This window comes from Camelus bactrianus, chromosome 4 (assembly GCF_048773025.1).
Source record: "Camelus bactrianus isolate YW-2024 breed Bactrian camel chromosome 4, ASM4877302v1, whole genome shotgun sequence".
NCBI lineage: Eukaryota > Metazoa > Chordata > Mammalia > Artiodactyla > Camelidae > Camelus > Camelus bactrianus.
In genome coordinates this window covers 67,466,472-67,486,780 of record NC_133542.1, presented here as the reverse complement: position 1 = coordinate 67,486,780, position 20,309 = coordinate 67,466,472, and the positions used below count along the sequence as shown (strand labels likewise).

General features: G+C 48.4%; 1 protein-coding gene across 7 annotated transcripts in view; it reads left to right on the top strand.

The window, feature by feature from the left end:
• Positions 1–20,309, top strand: part of DENND1A (DENN domain containing 1A) — a 470,473-nt gene that overhangs the window by 392,729 nt on the left and 57,435 nt on the right. For all 7 annotated transcript variants that reach the window (XM_074362200.1, XM_074362199.1, XM_074362197.1 and 4 more), the window contains 5 exons: positions 11,281–11,385; positions 11,801–11,888; positions 13,829–13,869; positions 16,211–16,282; positions 17,489–17,545. In XM_074362200.1, the coding sequence (XP_074218301.1) occupies positions 11,281–11,385; positions 11,801–11,888; positions 13,829–13,869; positions 16,211–16,282; positions 17,489–17,545 (363 nt within the window). The remainder of the gene's footprint in view (positions 1–11,280; positions 11,386–11,800; positions 11,889–13,828; positions 13,870–16,210; positions 16,283–17,488; positions 17,546–20,309) is intronic.

Below are 20,309 nucleotides of genomic sequence, written 5' to 3'. Positions count from 1 at the left end.
GGGAAGATGGCCCCAAATAAGGAAGGAGAGAGTGAGCAACTCTCTCACTCACCTGATCTGTGACATGCCCCTAACCCCAGAGACATCACCTCCTCACTGTGCACCGCCAGCCAGGCCTTGTCATGGCCCCACTCCTCTGCTCATGGCCTCCTATGCTTCTGTATCTAGCAAGTGTCTGCTCCTCCCTGGAGATTGGTTTTTATATCAGTTCCACCACCCCTGCCGTGTGACCTTTCTTGAAGTCCACTCCACTCGGCAGTCACCCCAACTGTGCTCTCCCAGCACCCCATCACGGTGTTTGTTGAGTGAAAGATGCAGAAGGTCCCACACAAGACACAACACCTGGCTCTCAAAGGGTATCTTTCTAGAAAGAGATGTTAGGACGTGAACCTCCATTGAGCACCTGCTGTGTGCTACTCAGGTTTAAAATGACAAATAGTGTGTCATTTCAAACCTCTCCATGTGAAGTAGGTGATATCCCCCATTTACAGAGGAGGAAACTGAGGCTCATAGAGGCTCACTTGCTTCCCCATTCTTGGAGCTCTGGGCTGCTCTGAACCTCTTTTGAGTCCCCAGGCAATACCTAATCGCCATCTAGAGACTCCAGACTCCTTGGACTGAGGCTGCAGTAGGTGGGAAAAGACTTTTTTTGTGGGAAATCATTCTCTGTATCTCAAATTCCCCCAGAAACCCAGAGAGTGGGGGAAACAGGTTTGGGCAACTGAGCATGCTCAGATGCCATGGGGTGTTGTAGGAAGACCCTGCCTGGGCTTTGGGGTCAGACTGACCGGCTTCAAGTACAGCTCTGGCTCTTCACAGTGCTGTGGCCTTGGGCAACTCACGTCCCACCCTCTGTAAGATGAGGATATAAAGCCTCTCTTAATAGGGATATTGTGCAGATCCAGCCTTCAACCACAGTCACCATGTGCCTGCTGCACCCCGCCCATGCAGGGGCCCCGAGAGGGCAGCTGTGGGGTAACCACTTCTCTCCTTGCTCGAAGTTGTGGTCTGACTCCACTAACCCAACACGTGTCCTGAGCAGGTGGTGCACGTCACATGCTCTGAAGTAAATCTCGGAAAGTGTGTTTTGGGCAGAGAACTACTATTATTTGGGGTAGAGGACCAATGTTTTTTAGCCCCTGTAGGAGTCAGGCCATGAGCTAAGTAAGCATTTTACATGAATCACCTATCAATCCACACGCAACCCTAGGAGGTAAATATCTCCCTCATTTTAGGAATGAGAAGACAGTCTCTGAGGGCTTAGGGCCTTGTCCCATGTTCCAGGTGCAGAGCGGGGCGGAGCTGTCACTCCCACCTGAGTTCATTCCCTGTTCCCAACTCTGCACAGAGGGCTGTGCATCGTGACACATTTCCCTGTGAGAGGCTGCAGGTGACCTCGTAGAGAAAGGCCCTTTTTAGAAAGGCCTAGACGTGTGCCTAGAAACAGCACCTGTCAGCATTTGAAAGTACGTTGAAGATTCTCTAGCTCAGCACCTTCCCATTACAGATGAAGAAATTGAGGCCCAGACAAGGAAAAGGAGTCAAGGCCAAGCGAAGTGTTTTGACTCTCCTTGTGCTCTTTCCCCTTCACGATGCTGCCATTTGTTCATGACTGAAAACTTGCTGCCAAAGCCTCCTGGGTGCCACGCCCCACGCAGGCGCCGAGGTTGGCCCTGGACAAGTGACATTCAGGAGAGGACCGATCCTCAGTGAGTGAACCAATGAGTGAGCCCAGTGGTCCTGTGTGTGCACACGCTGTGGGTGAACTCCCTCGGCCGTGCCACCAAGGGCTGGCGGGCAGCATATCTTTAGTGAGGTCTGTCTGTCTTCCCTTCACTTAACTCAGAGGGTTGGGATTTTTCCTCTCCGCAGACTAACTTGTGCTTCTCAGTTTTACCTTCCACGTCTTTCAGCCTTTTGATCCATGAGTCCCACATTCGCATTGCTACAGCTGACACTGGTTCTCCTGCTGGTCACTCTTCAGGTTGATTCCCATGTCTCCCAGGGGCCCACCAGCCCTCTGGACCCACCCTCCCTCCAGAACGCTCTCTCGAACTGTCTTCCCCTAACTGTCAGAAAACGAAGTCCTCATCTGTAATCAGTTTGATACGTCCTTTCCTGGGACTTGGGAAGGCAAGAGTCTCTGTGTTAAAACCCAGAACCTGGCTCTCAGTGACAGGGAGGCAAACTGCTGCAGCCGAGGTGGCTGAGCAGGTGTGTGACACTGAGATCTGGGTGTGTCTCTGTGTGGTTTCTGAACTGGGGAGAGAGCTGGCACTCCACTGCGGCGTGGGGATGGCCCCCATCTCTCACTTGGAGCCACTGCTCTTTGGACTCACCGACAGAATGGTACTGAATGCTCAGGGGATGAGAGTGGGGAACATGTTCGGCACATCCATAAGGAAACAGAGGCTGCAGAGGTGAGAGGAATTCTGCAAGCTCGGAGGGGAGCCAGAACTCACTCAGCTCTCCAAGGCCACTCTTCCTCGCCGCTCCATACTCCATCTCTCTGAATTGCTAGAGCAGCGCTGGTGTCGGCCAATACGTCAGCTACTCTCTCGTGTTATTTCTCTCAGTCAGAGCAATAATATTGTGTCGCATGAACCCCAGGTCCAGACAGACTTGGCTTCAAACCCCAGCTCTGTCACTGACCAGCTTTGCAGCCTGAGGCAGGTGACTTCACCTTTCTGAGCCTCAATAGCCTTATCTGTAAAATGGAGGTCTAACCACACCTACCTCCCAGGTTGCCTTGGAGGATAAGTGAGATAATGCATGTGAAGGCACCCAGCACAGGGTCAGCACTCCGTGAGTGGCAGGTGTTTTAATCACTGCACCTGCTTTCCTCCTCGAGCTGATTCCCATCTGCATTTCTGATGGAAAGAAAATCTTAAGCTAGTATGCATGAGGACCCACTTCATTGTGTCTCCTCGGCTTCCACAGGCCTCCCCGCTCATCTGCCATTCCTGCACTAATCAGAATTTCCTGACTTCCCGCTGTTTGTCTTGGTTAATGCGGGAGGAAGGGGCTGCTGGCACAGAGGAGCCAGGCGTGGGCCGCCGCGCCTGTGATTTGAATGTCTTTACTGTAATCTAGCGAGTGTGTGTGGGGGCTTCTGTCAATACCGAGCGGCTGGCCCGATCGGGCAAATACTGTCAGCCCGGCCGTCCCGGCCCCTGCAAATCAGCGGAGTAGCTCTCATCAGGCACCCACGTCTCCCCTGCCTTAAATCATCTGAACAGGGAGCCGCCTTCACAGTGACACATTGATTCTTTGTTTAGGGCTTGTTATAGTCACAGGGGCCCAGGCTGGGAGGCTGTCCCTGTGTGCCGGGGCTGCCACACAAATGGTTCACAAGGCCGTCTTGGGCCTGTCGTCCCAAAACATGGCTTGGCCTAGCCAGAGCCATCAGACTGTAACTGTGCAGCGACCGCCCCCATCCACCCTGGGGACCCTCGAGCATGTGCCATGCGGTGCCTCGTGGAGGGTGGGGGGCAGTTTGCTTGCACTTGGGAGTCACTCAGATCTACTGGCTCTGAAACTGAAGACAGAATGTTTCACCACGTGGGTGCCCTTTCCTCATCTGTGACGTGGGTGTCGTGTATGAACGCCCTCTGCTCTGGCGAGGATTCAGGGAGAAGGTACATGTTAGTCCAGAGCAAGTGTTCAGCTGACGTTGGCTCTCTTTTCCCTAAACTTGTGCCTGCTTCTGGCTAACCGGAAGCTCCCAGAATCTAATCCTGCTGTCCCTCCTTCCCGCCCTCCTTCCAGTAAGTAAGGATGTGGCATTCTCTAGGCCAGATACCGCACTAAGCCCTTTCAGTGCTGGCTGGGAACTCACCCAGGCTCCTTGGCCGCCACCACTGCTGACCCCATGGGGAGCAGCCCTTCAGACCGAGCCGTGGGAGTGGTGCTGAGGCCCAGAGCAGGGGCTCGGTGTGAGAGCTCCACGTGGCCGGGAGGGCAGTGCTGGCTGCCCGAGGGAGGCTGTAGAAGCACCCTCCAGACTTTATTGCACTTTGGCCAATAACTTGGGTGTTTTATTAAGAATTTGGAGATATTTAAACAAAATGCAATTGGATTGGGGCTGCTGGTGATAAAGGAGGCCAGATTCTACAGCTTTCTTTGTAATATTTCTTTATTCTTAGATTTTAAAAAATGTGTGTTGATTGGTCTAGGTGCTATGCTGGTCACGTTCACGTCCACCAGTGGTTCTCAGCCATGACTACATTAGAGTCACCTGGGGAGTTTTAGAAACTACCAAATCCCCTGGCTTTGGGGAAATTTTAAAAGTGCCCCAGGTGATTCTAATCCCTCTTTAATCCCCCAGTGATCCCCTGAGGCAGGTGGGAGGAATGGGGATCTGAGAGGTCCAGTCATTTGCACATAGGGCAGAGCTGGGCCTGGAACCCAGCTCTGCGTCCCACTCTGCCATCTGCCTCCTCCTGGAGTGACTCAGACTCAGCTGATGTCTACTGCATGCCAGCCTCGGGGCATAGATCAGAGCCTGCAGTGGGCTGGGGAGACCGGTGGGCAGAGGTGGTGCTGGTGTGGGGGCATAAAGGAGGAACGGGGGGCCCTCTTCACCTGAGGCCATCAGGTTAGGTTCTCACAGGGAGGTCACGTGAGGAAGGAAGGCAGAGAAGTGAGAGTGTGTAAAACAGTTGGGGGGTGGTGGACAGTCCAGAATTTCTGGATCAGGAGATGAGTATGTGGACAAGGTAGACAATGTCATAAGAAGAGTCAGCTGGGGAAGGTCATGAAAAGCCTTGAGTGTCGAGCTCAGGACTTTAGAAACCCCACTTCCATCAGCCCACAGACTTGCCTGAAGCTGTTCCGAGCTGCCCGTGGGATGGCAGACAGAGTCAACTACCAGAGCCCCTGCTGAGTACTTAGCCTGTGAAGGGAGAGGGTAGTAAAGAAGCGTGAGACCCGGGCTGGCCTCACCAGTGTCCGGTGTGTGGCTGAGGCAGTCACGGGGCCCCACACTCAAAGAGGCCCATGCCTGGTTTAATGCTCTGCTGTCACCATCTCGAAATTCTTAATAATTTTCCCTTCAAACTTATGCCTCGTAAATGAAGTCTGATGGGACAGGGGAGCAGGGCAGGAGCAGAGGAGATCTGCACAGACAGCCTCCTTGGAGCCTTGCCTCCCAACCCTCCCATCCCATACAGAGCTGCCCAGCGCACCCAGCACGCATGGGGCTCCCCACTTCCAGGGGAGCATGCAAGGTCTGTGGGGCACTGTCCACCTGGGAGGCTGCCCCGCGGGTCAGAACCAGAACATGTTTCAATGCTGAGAGAAGGCAGTGGTGTCCTAGGAGACACCAATGACCACAAAACCCAACACGTTTCTTCCTCACCCCTGTGTGAGGCAGCCACTTCTCGTGAAGACGATGACATGGGAGGGGAGGAGATGGAGCAGCCATTGTCCCTTTTCCCTTCCCATCAGTAAGCTGAACATAGAGAATGTTAATGGAATGTGCATCTATCAAGAACTGAAATAAAAACAGTTGAGTTAGTTTTGTGCAGCATTTCCACTGTCTGGGGAGAACAAAATACAAATGCATATATGATTTACAAACTACGACTCCACATATGTTAGCATTTAGAACTGGCATTGCACAGTACCAAGCTGAACAATAAAACCCGTGTTAATAATTTAAATTTTTTTTCTTTACGCGGAATGACATTAAATAGTAAACTCTAAAAGCACCATAAAGAGTCTAGAAAGAGACCATGAAAAAAAAAAAAAGCTTTATATTTTAGTACTTAACAGCACTTTTTCCTACATACTCATTTTGCACTGGTCCCACAAATTATGTTACCAGCCTCAGTAAAACCCAATCTCTGCCCTCAAGGAATGGTTATTTGTGGAAAACCCACTTGTTGTCAGCTGTTTTAATCTTCCAAGCAACCCTTAGAGATGGGACAGCCTTGAGTCATTGTCACACACGAGGAAAGACAAGTCACCTGAGACCACATGGCTAGTATCACATGAGTCAAGGTTCAAGTCCAGCTCTTTCTGACTCCAAGACATGTTCTCTCCCCACCGTGTTGTATTACCTTAAGTGGATCACATATCTTTTCTAATTTTTTAAGGGTTTTTTGGCTTTACCCAAACAAAACAGAACAAACCAGCCCTCTGGTGTGCCAGTTGTCACACTGGACTGCAGTATTTGTTCCCTGAACGAGGCAGGGTTCCTCGGTAACAGGAGCTTTTCTTTTTGATCTTTATTATGGAAAATTTCAAATTTATACAAAAGAAATGGACTCTAATGTATCCATTGACCAGCTTCTACAATTATAAATATTCTTTCATTTAAAAAAATGTAATGTAATTTACATAACACAAAATTCACCACTTCAACCATTTTTAGGTGGACAGCTCAGTGGCATGAAATACATTCACACTGTTGCACAACCATCACCACCATCCATCTCTAGAACTTGTTTCATCTTGCAAAACTGAGAGTTCTATACCCTTTAAACAACAGCTCCCCATCCCTCGCCTCCCTCTGGCAACCACCATGCTACTTTCTGTCCCTGTGAAGTTGACAACTCTAGATGTAAGTGGAATCAGACAGTATTTGTCCTTTTGTTACTGGCTTATTTCCTTTAGTGTAGTGTCTTCAAGTACCTTTCATGTTGTAGCACGCGCCATAAATTCCTTCCTTTTTAAGGCTGGGTGACATTTCATTGTGTGTATATTTTGTTTGTCCATTCATCTAGAGACACTTGGATTGCTTCCAACTTTTGGCTATTGCGAATAACACTGCTACTCCGCATCGTCTCTACCTTCATCCACTCCCCACCCCTCATTCGATTATTAGCATTACTTGTAGGAACTGTATTTTATTCATCTTTGTATTCCCCTAACGCGGAGCCTGACATACAGTAGGTGTTTTTTAAATGTTTGGGTGGATGACTCTTCCAAAACTATCGTTTTAAATATTTTAAGCAAGGTCCATAACGAGTGGACACCTCCTTTTTTTCTTAGACTCACAGGGGAAATGTGCACATAAAATTTTGATTAAAAATTAAATTTATGAAGAAAAATAAGAATTTAATACTATATGTATGGATCAGCAGAACAAGGAAAGTAGCTGAAGAATCTGACAGGAGAGTTTATTTTTATGCCAGTACCCACAATGCGGTGGACAAAAGCCAGGTATTTCTGGAAGAATCAGAAACCTTTGGAAGCACCAGCTTCACCTGTTAACAGCAATGGACTCGTTAGTAGTAGAATTTTCAGTTGATTCCACATATCCAGAAAATAATCTGTGAGTAAAACTTGTCTTTTTGTAACAAAGTCCTTGATAGGGTTAAGCAGCTGTGTTTAACTGTCCTTTGGGTCATAGATGGAAAGCTCTACTAATGGGATCCAAGCTTGAATGCTCACGGCCTGACTTGCCTGAATTAACGTTGCTTTCAGTCAGTAACCCCAGCACCTAGAGGGTCGCCCAGGAAGACAAAAGTTCTAATCAGCCTAACAGGAGAACTAAATCGGCACTTCTTACAAAGGAGGGAATTAACGAGACACCTTGTGGTCCTCCTCTCCTCTGTGGAGGTTTCAGCTGCAGGAGGGGGCTGACGGGCAGGTGGAAACCTTCACAAGGGAAGGGGCCTTCACAGTGGCTTGACTGCGTCCTCCTTCCCAGGACCTGGGTGTCTCTGAGGGGCTGGTGCTTGGAGTGTCCACCAGGAGAATCTGAGGGCTCCCACTTTAAAGAGAAGGCTTGGGCCCCCCAGCAGATGTCCAGGGGCAAACAGTTAGAACTGAGCCCTCAGAGAGAACCTGAGTCTACACGGACCATGCGGGTGATGGCTGGGCTGTGGAGGCCACCTGGTCTTAATCCCCGACTCTGCCACGCGTGGGCTGTGTGACCTGGAACAAGGCACCTTACCTGCTGTTCTGTAAAGAGCAGGTGAACCACTATTTCCTTAGAAGGTGAGTAGCGCCAGGGGAACGTGCCCCTGTGCCTGCTGCCATTCAGACCTTTGAACAGGACTCCGAGTGACAGTGCCCCAGCGGGATTAGGATGGGACAGTTGCCCTGAACGGGTGGGATTTGCTCACCTGACCCTTATTCAGCCTTCCGGGCTCCACCAACACGTGCCCACTTCTCCCTAACATTTTTGCACCTTCTGCCCTGCGGGGATTAGCCTTTTCCTCTCTGACTCCTGTGGCCGTTCTGCCACCCACCCCACCCAGTGCACCACACTGTGTGGAGCACTTGTTTCCATGTCCAGCCGACACTGCTGATGTTGTTTAAGCTCTTTGTGGAAAAGCCCCCAATGTCACATTTCCCCTGAGCCTTTCCCATCTGTGCCCATGTCCTTCTGTTCATTTTTATGGCACAGACATCTGACCAGGGGGATGTCACCTCCAGTAATTAGACGACAGGCCCAAAATGTTCACATCTCCCCAAAGCTGAGATCCTTTCCACTCTCCTACCACTAAAGCCTGCCTCAGGCTACTCTCCCGTACAAATCTGGTTGCAGACTCTCTTGAATTTATTGGTCCCTCAGCAGACTTCTTCCTGGCAACGCTAGGCCAAAGCTCCAAGAATGAATGCTAACAGCTCCGAAGAGTGTTTCCTCTGAGCAGCTCTAAGCTACCTGGACACAGGTGTCACTCACCTGGCATCAGGCTCTGAGACCTCTGTACCATCTGTCTAAGCAGTGTCTCGGCCACATGGAGACCACAGGGCCCCTGTGACAGGAACCAGAATCAAGCACATTCTCTGGCTCTTTAACCAGCATCCCTGAACTTCTGAGTGGGGACTGGGCTGTGCACTATCCCCAGGGAGTATAGAGATGAGTCCAGCAGGGCCTCTGCCCTCTTGAGCTCCCGATCACAGGGACACCAGTGAAGATTACCCAGCACCCGGGGTGCACAAGGCACCATCAGAGCACTGAGCAGGGGTGATGACTGCCACACACAGGCCTGTGTTTAGAGGATGACAGTCCAGGTGGAAGGAGGAGAACTGACAAAAGCACGAAAGAAAGTGGGAAAGGACAGGCATGTGATCAGGGGATGCATTTGAGCATAAGGGGAAAGGGCGGAGCAGAGGAAAGTGACACAAAAGGATTCTGGAAAAGAAAGCTGGGATCAGCTTAGGAAGGGTGTGTTTGCCTGGCTGAGGAGCTAGGACTCCTCCTTTCCTCTCCCACACGGGCCCCCATGTGTGTGACCCGCATCCTGCTAGGCATTCAGTGTTGAGCAAAACAGATACTGTTCCTGCCCCCATGAAGCTTACAGTCTAGTGCAGGAATTAGTCACACAAGTGTAGCATCGCCACAATCAAAGTTCCTGAGTAGGGTAGTGACACGATCCAGTCTGCATTTTAGAAATCACTCAGGCCAGAAGAATTGAAGTGGACTGGGAGGAACAAGACAGGAGAGGGACATAAAGTTGAATGTCCACCTTGGCAGTCAGGCCTTTGCCAAGGCATGGAGAGCAGGGGACAGACAAATGAGACATTGCACTGGGAACGTGGGAAAGACTTGGGGTGTCTGGTGGGTCTGCTGTGGTAGCTGTGGATAATGGCAACTTAAGAAAAGAAAGAAAAGCAGCTTTAAAGTGCACTCCAGATGGGATAGTCACTAGCAGTTTTGGCCATTTTGAGTTTGAGGTTCTGGTGGGTCATCCAGCTGTGGATTGAGACGTAGGGGCTTGGAACGAGAGATGTCCGAGCTGACAGTATTTATCAGGAGTCATCAGTGTACAAGTGACACTGTGCTCAGGGACAAGAGCTCCTGGAGAGAGAATTAGTTGCCCTGCTGTGTTTCCAAGGGTGAGAATTAAGGCTTGTAGGCCACAGGAATGGAATTCCAGGTGGGCTTCTGTTGGTCATCACTAGCTGATCTCTCCACTGTTCGGCAGGGCAAGTATAAATCCATGCCACAGTAAAAAAAAATATCATGAAAACTCTGCTTCCTGAGAAACTGGTATGCTTTTTTTCCTCACAGTGTAAAGTTTGCATTGTTCCCTTCTTGCTTCAGCAACCAGGAAGCTCAGAGCTAATTTTGTAACTCAATTTTAGACTCCATATAGGACCTGCATATCCAGATACTCTTTTACCCAGTAAATACACTTCTTACATATTTACGTATTTTCCAACTCTGATTTTTTTCCTTTGTTTTAGGTGCTCATGTAAGCTGCCTCAGATCCTTTGTAAAATTAGGTGGGGTGTAACTGTATAAAAATAAGTATTTCCGTTACCCTAATATTTTAAGGTCTTTCTTGCCACCCTTGTGCAGTAAGTCTTCCCAGTTACTGAGCTAATATTGGCTAGATTTTAGCAGGAGGGATTCTTGGAATTTACAGCAGCTAGACAATAAATTTAACACTCACATAACTCATTAAAGCAGGATAAAAGTGGAGCTTCAAACATCTCTGTGTTTGCCACCAAGTCTGTGAAGGGAGTGGTACCTTTAATTCAGTTCAAGATATGAAAGTCTGATCTTTCAGAACAGAGAATACACTGTTGAAATTAAAGGCTTGTCTGTGTAGATGAGTACTCCAGATACCTTCAAAGGATTGAGGTGTTGACTATAAGGATGGGTTGTTTTTTAAGCGTAAGCTGTTATTTTCTTGACTCATAAAATGCAGTTTAGTTAAAACAAATTTCCTTATCAAACAGCATAAGCACAAAGTTGATTGGACAGTAAATCTTATTTTTGATCATCCTTTTTAATATAAATAATTATTTTCAAATTATAATTTGCTATTGGCAAAGATCAGTCTGTAAATGGCTTTCAAACTGTGCTCCACGGCTGGTGCCTTAGGGACTGCAAAGGTGCGGGGGAGACCTTTGCAAGGAGAGCCCGGCCGCCGTCCCCACCCACAGCCCCCCAGAGCAGCTGGGCGGTTGAATGTAGCAGGGCTCCTTCTGTATAAGGCACTATCCAAAGAAAGGGTTCCTCTCCTTAAAGTGAGAAGGAAAGTTTGCAAATCATCCCATGGAAGGGCCTATCCCACTAACTTGCTGTTGGGATCTGACCGTGGCTAATACGGAAGGGGCCGGGGGCAGGGTTTGGAATTCTGCCTTTGGTTCCCACCCTGCCTCCTACCAGCTTGGTGACTTGGGGAGATGCCTTTTCCTCTCTGAGATAGCTTCCTCTTCCGTAGAGTAGAATGCCTCGAGGATAACAGCCACTTCACAGGTAAGTGAGGATTAGACAAATCAGCAGATGTACAAGTGCCGCCTAACAGAGTTCAAGAGCTGATGGCTCTCACTCCACTCCTTTAACCCTCCTCTCCCGTCTCCATCTCCCAGGAGGAGCCAATCACCTTCTGCGAGGAAACCTTTGTGTCCCACTATCGGTCCGGAGCCATGCGGCAGTTCCTGCAGAATGCGACACAGCTGCAGCTCTTCAAACAGGTGCCTCCCTCCCTTGCCTGGCCTGCACCGCGCCTGGGTCCCTGCTGGTGCCTCTCTCAGCCGAAGTGTTCTTATCTTTCTGCAGCTGCCTCCACTCTCAGCACTGAGGCCACAGGCAAGGGTGGGACTCAGGCCTCAGCCTAAAGAGGCCCAGAGTCTGGGGAGGGAGATCCGGTGAGAAGGGTTCTCAGCCACCAGACGGAGCCTCTGCAAATATGCCACGTGGTTTTACAAGTTATCGGACACATGCAGCCAGGTTTTTAGAAACTCGCTTTTTTAAGCTCACAATTCCAGAGGCCCTTTCCTGTCTTGGGAAGCATGGTGGTTCTTTGGTCATAGACTGTGGAGCCCAGCTGAGTGGTCTTCCCCTACTTCTTTGTACTAGCTGTTATGCTTTTGTTCTTTCTTTGTATAGTTCATCGATGGTAGATTAGACCTTCTCAATTCCGGCGAGGGTTTCAGTGATGTTTTTGAAGAGGAGATCAACATGGGCGAGTATGCCGGTGAGGGCATTGCATTTTCCTTTCTGAGCTGTGGGCTGCCTGTGGGGTTAGGGTGTGTTCTCAAGGAGTGGCAGTGACTTCTTTTTCCCCTCACTGGGGTTTAATGAGAGACTGATTTCAACCTTTGCCTTGGAATATTGGAGGAACTCCTCTTCATTTTCTGCTGAGATGCATGTTGGCCCATCTGCGGTCCTTCATCCTGGAGTCAGTTGCTTCCCCAGGCTGGGTGGGGTCTAGGTAGCAGGTGGGTGGGGTCTAGGTGGCGAGTGGGCGGGGTCCAGGCAGCATAGTGGCCACATGATGCAGTGGAAAGCACACAAGGCATCCAAATAGGAGACCTGGACTTACTGACTAGCAGTGAAAACCTGGTGGAGTCATTCCACCTCTTTCAGCCGAAGTGTTCTTATCTGTGCACAGAGTGTGACGGTGCCTACCTCACAGGATTCCTGTTGAGATTAAATCAGAGACCCTGAGGAAAGGTTTGTGTGGTCTCCCAGGACAGACTCTGGCACAGGATCACTGCTCAGTAAATGGTTCTTTAAAATGTGAAAATCATCACAGAGCGCCCAGTCTCTGCAGACCTTTAGAACCAGGGGGATCATCCTCTCATTTTTCAGAGGAAGCATCTGAGGCCCAGAGAAGCATTAGTAGCTGCCCCTGCCTCCTGAATCCCAATCTGGCCTTCTTTCCAAGTACCAAGTCTTTGTCTGCAAAGTAAAAGTAAATGCAAAATAATAATAATCACTGGCAGCCCCCTCTTATTGCCAGGTGTGTGTCTGGTCTGGACTATGCTGATAACCCAGCTCGCAGTCCTTACACTCAAAGTTGGGCACGATCCCACCTGCAGAACCCCTTTGACGGGCCTGTCCAGCCTGTGCCGCATGGAGAGCACAGTTAATCAATAAAACCAGTGCATGCGTCTGCGGCAATGATAGCAGATCGGTGATGAGTGTTTCCTGGACACCTGCTGTGTCCAGAGCCCTGTAGAGTAAGAATGGGGGACTCGCTGCTGCCCTCAGGGAGCTTGAGACAGGCAGGAGAATGCTACATAGCTAAAGACAAACACAAACTGAACCACTGCAGGAAAAGGAGCAGACACAGGCTTTTGTGCAGTTAGAAGAGGGCTCTGTTCCATGTCACTCAGTAACATGGGGGCTTCACAAAGGAGGCAGGCTAGAGTAGCTTTCTAACAGAGGAATATGAGTTCTGGGGAGAAGTCAGGCTGTTAGTGCTGCTAAACTGAGTCATGTTATTGGGACTTCTAGAAGAAAGCTGTCTGCTAAGACCTCCTTGTTTCACCAGACAGAATGAATCAGTTCTCCACAGTGCCTCCTTTTTCTTTCCCTGTCACTACTTAAGCAGGGCCGAAGGTATGTCCAGTAGCGTGCGTACACTGGGACACGTGGCCCTGTGGTTCCTGCCCTGGGGTGGCTCCCAGAACTTGAGAGAACGTGGAACTCTGAATGGGTGTCACCTATTCAGAAGAAGTGACTGAGTTGGTCACTGTGTGTACTCAATCGAGAGAGTAGGGAATGGTGGCCAGGCAAGGGGAACAGCATTTGCAAGGACATGGATGACTTGGAGGATAACCGGTCAGGGAGTCTGAGGTAGTACAGGATGGAGGGGCAGAGGGTGAGCGGTGCCAAGAGAGGCCTGGAGAAGAGAAGTGGGGTTGCTAAGGGGTGTGACCTTTATCCCCTAGGCAAGAAGGAGGATTTGGGTTTGTCCTCAGAGCACTGATAGATCAGATCTCAGCTTGTGAAAAGAACCCAGAGGCAGCGACTCATTACTGTCTCCTTCAGGGAGTGGGGCATGAGAGCCTCCCCAGGGGTCTGCAGATTTTGAACTTCCCAAGTCCTACATGCTGAAAGCAATTGGAGGAACTCCTGAGGGCAGATAACTTCTTTAAATGACAGCTTCTCTGACTCCTCTTTCCCCAGGAAGCGATAAACTGTACCATCAGTGGCTCTCCACAGTCCGGGTAAGTGGGCCCCTCCTTAGCCTCCTGGCAGCCCTCCGCCCCCCCCTGCCACCCACAAGGCTGTCATTTGGCCCGGGGCACTCCATTCTCTCCAATGAAGACACCTTTGTTTGTCAAGCCAGGGTACTCTCCTGCCAGGTGGAGATTCGCAGGATGAGACTGTCCAAAGCCAACCCTCAGGGAGGACAGTAAGAGCTGGGAGAGGCCTTCTTGTCTCAGGAGGCAGCCAAGGCGTGTTGAATGGATATTGGCATCTTAGAGCATTTCTGGGGGTCTCTTTCTAGGGCCAGACCAATTGGGAACTTTTTCTGGGAAAACCAAAAATGTGTCCCTCTTGCTGCTCTGAAATATTTTTCAAAACGAAGACTCCTGGGAGGATGGAGATAGCATCACTGAGAGTGTTTTCATCCCCTCACTGTTGTCATGAACAATTTTTTATTGTGTTGGAAGCCAGATGCTTAGGGCTTCAGAAGCCACTAAAGAGTTCAAATGTTTGCCTTTCCTTTACCTGGGTCTATCAGTGAGAACGGACCAAAGGCCACCTGTGTGCCGGGCGCCACTCTGTGTCCTGGGGTTAAAATGGGGAGCAGGACACAGGCCCTGCCCTAGGGGAGCCCCCGGTCTTATTGGGGAGGCAGCACATAAACAGGCAACTCCAACATAGTGTGATAAGTGTTCTCTCCTGCTTGTGGGCCAAGTGCGTGGCTGCCAAGGCAGGTCCCTTGGAAGTGGCTGCAGTTGGCTGAGAGTAAGCAACTCCTCAATGAAAGGCTTCTTTTGTTCCTGTTGTATGGCCAAACACGGCACTTGGCAAATCACAGACAAGCAATAAGGACTTGTTGATTGATTGATAAAGGGAGTTTTAATACTCTAAAGGACCATTGAAATAGGATACTGAGTAATTCTGGAAAGCAGTCTGGAACAAATGAGTGGGTGAAAAATTTCTATTATCCTATAACATAGAATGCTTTCTAGGTCAAATTTTAAAGTTTTAAATAATTAAAGCTCCAAGTTTCTAATATGGGCAGTTACCAAAACTTGTGCTAAAATTTAATCCCAGTGATTACATGGTGTACCTTACTCTTGTATACACACTGGGTCCAGTCTCTGTCTCTGTTCGCATCAGTTGGAATTCTCATTCCAAACCACCACAGAACTGATCATTTGATGCATTTGGTTAATGCATCTTTACCCTGGCCCTTGACACGTGACCCCATCTGGCCTCTCAGCCACTTGCCATTCCTCCCGTGACGCACTGACTGCTTGTTACTTGCAGACCACACCATGGCTTTTCTGCTTCTGCACTTCTATGTGTGCTGTGTCCTATGTCTGGAATGTTTTATCCTTTGTATCCCCAATATGAGCTCCCACTCATCCTTCATGGAGAGATGGTTCATCCTCTAAAGCCTTCTCGGGCCTTCCACCGTGAGCTGTGCCCCCCTCTTTGTGCACACGGCCAGTACAGCTCTCACTACCTTAAGCTGTACTTGATTCCCTGGTGCCCCCCAAACTGGAGGTCTTTGAAGGCAGAGACTAGCCCTTCCGTGGCTTGGTACCCTCAGCCGACCATAGGGCGTCCCCGCAGTGAGCGTCACAAAACATCTGGAACCTGCATGCTTCCTGTGTGTTCATTGCCTCCTCTGTGCACTAAGAAAGCCTTCCCTCCTCCTCCTCTTCCCTGCTCTCCAAAGAAACAGAGCTGAGAAATTGATATGTTGGGTTTATACTAAATTCTTTCCTTTTCTCAAGATATACATGTTAATCAAAGCAGCCTACCAGAGTAATTAAAAACAACAACAACAACAACAACAACAACAACAACAACAACACAAAACCAGGGTGAGGATGGGATAGTGTGAGACTAAAGATAGCATGTTATCCAGAGAAGCCAGACACTCCTGGCTACTCAGGCCCCCAATTTTCTGCTCTGGCTTGGTATTACCTATAGAATCCATTGCTATTAGACTCACCTTAATGTCGTCCATGGTAACTAGACTTTCTTGGGAAGCCGTAGATGACTATGAGGAAACCTTTGCCTCAGAGAGCCTGTGATGAGCTTTCCTTCCAGCCAGCGAACAGGTGCCAAGCCAAATACTGAGCCTGGGGTCCCCCTCAGCTAGTTGATCACCGTCCTCATCCTCCCACCCCCCAGACCCACCCATAGGGATCCTGCCTTGGCTGTAACTTAATTGCCCGGAACCAGTTACCACCTAGGCCTGTTTCTCTAATTAAGTTACACACTCTTGAAATGTTGCTTAACTTGATTAAAGAGAAGAGGTCTTTGTTGGTGTTGGCCTAGTGTATCTTCAGCCGAAATTGCTAATTGATGTTTTTATTATAGAAAGGAAGTGGAGCAATTCTGAATACTGTAAAAACGAAAGCAAACCCAGCCATGAAGACTGTCTATAAGTTTGTAAGTACTTGGTCTCGGTCTCAGGGTCCAAACAGATCTGTTCCTTAGTACGACAAAACTCTTAAATGGACCTGATCCTGTGTTGCAGAGGTGATCTGGGGGCTGCTGTGTTAGTTCCTAAAGCTCTCAATGCTCTTAGAATTATTTAGCATTGATATTTTATGACCAGGTCAGTGACATTTTTAATTTAAAGTGTTCCTGCTGGTGGTTGCTGCAATAGAGAAATGGGAGGCTACTGGTTTTAGCTTTTAAAATGTATATTGGGTGCTAAGATTCAGGCTGCTCCTTGCCTGTGTCCCTGAGACCCAGAGGTGTTGGTCTCAGATGTTCTGGCCGACCTTTCCTACCTGTACCCCCGTGATTATGTCAGAATCAAGCAGCCCCTTTGCTGGTTACTGAAGATTGTTCATGGGGGGACATACCCCCTAACTTTTGTCCCAAATTCTTCATCGTCTCTCTCATCGCTGCTCTATAGGAAATGCGTTGTTTGTGAAACTCGTGCCCACGGCAGAGGGAAAATAAGAGAACACGCCAGTTCCCGATGCGCCATCTTTTTTGAGCCTCAAGTATTTTTTCTCATGATTTCTCTTGCCTTGCTAATTTGACTCTGAGCCACTTAACTGGGGTGGTTTTGTTTTATTTCCATTTTTAATTGTGTTAGTCCTTTCTGTGCTTAAATTGTAGTTATTTTAATGGGGTGGGTGGCCGCACAGGTCTAGAATCATAGAAAATAAAAGCCAGGGTGTCTGCCGACATGGGATTTAAGAAATGGCACCAGAGAAACCAGCGATGTGTCTGTTCATCCTGGGCAGAATATTGGTCCTGAGGCCCTGCCCCGGTGAAATGTAATAGATATTCTGAATCTTGCAGCTGGAGAAGCTGCTGCTCTCCTCTTCCTGGTTGGCAGCTGTCACCAGGCTGCAGGGATAAATAATTACAGAGAGCAGAAGAAGGGCTTTGGAGGGGGAAGAAAATCAGTGCTATCAAAATGCAGAAAATAAAATCTCTGTAGCCCCTTTAAGGCTTTTCGTTTTAAACTCTCAACATTGTATTTGTTTTCATAGCCATTATGTTTTCGACTGGATGATCCCATTTTTCCTTCCTTTTCTAGTAATCAGAGAAGGTGATTCGCAACGGACTGAAATCAAGCATAGTCCCTGCTGGAAACAGAAAGAGAATCTTAACTTAAATTAATTTTTCATGCAGGCAAAAGATCATGCAAAAATGGGAATAAAAGAGGTGAAAAACCGCTTGAAGCAAAAGGTACTTGAAGTTCTTATTCAAAATGTATAAGCACCGTGAATGAAATGCGTGGCCACAAAAAAAAGTACGATGTGATCAATAGAGGCCGTTTGATACAGTGTTGTTAGCACACTTCAAAATGCATTACCAGCTGTCCGGGAGTTTTCACACTGTTATAAATATTCACAGACAAAAAACTGTCTTCAAATAACATTAAGACTGGCTTAAACCCACAGAAGCAAGCAAGTTCAGAGTACCACTGTCGGTCTGTCCTCTGCCCACCCCGCCGCACCTGGGCTTCACCAGGGTCTGGACGAATTGGCTCAGCCTCTCCATCCCAGCACCACCACCTCCTACAGCTGACCTCTGCCCTGGGGCTGGTTGTGACCAAAACCAAGAAGCATCTCCAGGGAAATGACTGCTGTGGTCTTGGCATGCACGTGGCCACCACACAGAGCAGGACACAAAGGGTGGATCTGAGGAGGAGGCCGCAGGCTCTGCTCACAGTTCATGTGTGAGACTCAGAGGGGCAGGAGGAGTTCAGATCGTCTCCTTGGATCATCAGTAAAATCACATGAAATCATACATTCTGGCTAGGAGTCCCCTACCTGATTCTCTAGGCTTGTAAGGGAGGTTCATGTAACAGAGAGGATATTTTCATATTATTATGAATATCATCATCATTATTGTTGTTGCCCCCCCTTCATTAAGCACCTTCTAAGGGTGGTCCAGGCTAGGAGCTTTCACATTTAATCCTGGAGGGGTGGAGTTATTATTCTCATTTCATGAGTAAGGAGACCACGGTTCAAAGGGAAGTAGTTTCCCCAGGGTCACACTGTTTGAACCTGGCAGAGGCAGGATTTGATTCCAGATCCATCTACCACAGTGTCTGTGCCCTTACCACTACAGTATTTCATACTGCCTTCCTGAAACAAGTGTTTTGTTTTCCAAAAGATGTTTGGGATCACTTACTTTGTTATCCCCACACCCCAGGACTGGATCTTCTGCGGTGCTCCAGCTTGCTTTCCCCACACTCCAAAATGCACCACTCTAGTAAGGGCCTTTGTCTAGCTTGGCAATTTTTTGAAAATTGAAAGCAGTTTTAATTTTAGGAAGTCAGAAAGGACCTCTCATTGAATGGAAATGGTCAGAGGAGTTGATTCCCTTCTTTTTAATTGCAAAATAATTTGCTCTGACTAAGCATTTAAATTCTTAGTTTCAACTGAGAGTGAATTTTTTAACAGCTGAGATTCAAGTCCTGAAATAAAAAATCCTGTGATGTAAATTCAGGTAGACCTTAACCGTGGTCTGTTGCACCCCATCAGAGACTGGCAGGTGGAATTCTTTACTTGAGTGTTATTTAAGTCCCTAAATATACCTCTTTATCTCCTATTCCAGTCACATGTAACTGAGTTGGATTGCAGGTATTAAATGGAGTGGCAGGGAGGGGAGAAATCCCGCTGAGTTTTCTCTCCTTGGTAACTCCATAGGGCTGGTATTAGAATATTACTTGAAGCAAGCAGAGGAAGGGTCCCTCCTGAGGTGGAGGACACGTGTGCCTCCTTGGTCAGATCCACTGTCTGCAGGCTATTGCCTCCCTCCTCGTGCCTGTAAGCATTGGGCCTTAAGAAAATCCTCTTTTTATGATACATAACATTTCTGCAAATAACCAATTAAGCTCAGGGTTTTTGATATTGTGCAAAGGTTCGCTTAAACAATCTAGATCACTCCCCTTCCACACCATCTCCCTTTCCTTTCCTTGATAGTATCTGAAGCAGAGTCCTCCCGCCCCTTCTCTTCCCCCTGCCAGTCTTTTTCAAGAATAGCTCCAGGAGATATTGTTCTATAGAGAGTGTCAGTACATTTCAGGTGACACAAATGGTGAAGGCATTTCATAGAAATGCGGCTTGTCACCGTTGGACTGTTGACAGATCTATTAGTGCACCCTTTTCAATTTTCACTTTTCCCCCCTTCGGTCTTACAGATTTCTACAGACTTGATATTTTGCAGTTGTTCTTGGAAGAGCTATTTTGTAATTGAAACTCTAGCGTGGTTCAGGACAGGCAGGACCGAGTCTTCTGTGGTGCTCCAGCTTTCCTTCCTGAGCTAATTTAGGATTTGGCTTCATCTGACTTCTCTCACTGCCCTAGAAAATATTTCCTTGGCTTTTTCATTCCCTTCCCCGCTGCCCCCTCCCCTTTACACGGCCGACATATCCATGTGGCTCCCCAGATGCGTCCAACACAGACATCTCAAGTTTTGTTTCTGCTATGAAATTGAGGCAGTTCCCAACAAAGACCCAATTTTCAAATGTACTGGGCTGCCACCTGGCCTCCTCTAGCTCCGCATAGCAATGGTGACCTTGTAGATATAATCAAGAACCCAACCTTGCCCTCTTAGCTCTCGCCTTGGGTTTGAATTGCAAATAGAAAATGTGGGGCCGACCTGCAGAGAGGTCACCATGGTGTGTGGAGGGCCCCTCTCTAATATGACTGAGCAGGGCCCCTTCTCCATCCCTCGTTCATTTGTGCTGCAGACTTTCAAAGCATCTGAAAGAGGAGCTTTCAGGATATCCGTGTGACCATCAGCAAATAATTGTTACTAGAGACTGTAGCGTGGCTTTATTCCATACCTGTTCTGTTTCAGCCATAACAACAAAAAAAGAAGGATGGATAACATATTTCTCTGGATAAATGGAGCAAGATGGTCAAGTTCTTGTATAGCTTGGCCTCCTTTGAAGTTTGACTTGCTCAAAATTAGGAAGAAGAAATGGCAAAGAATGCTA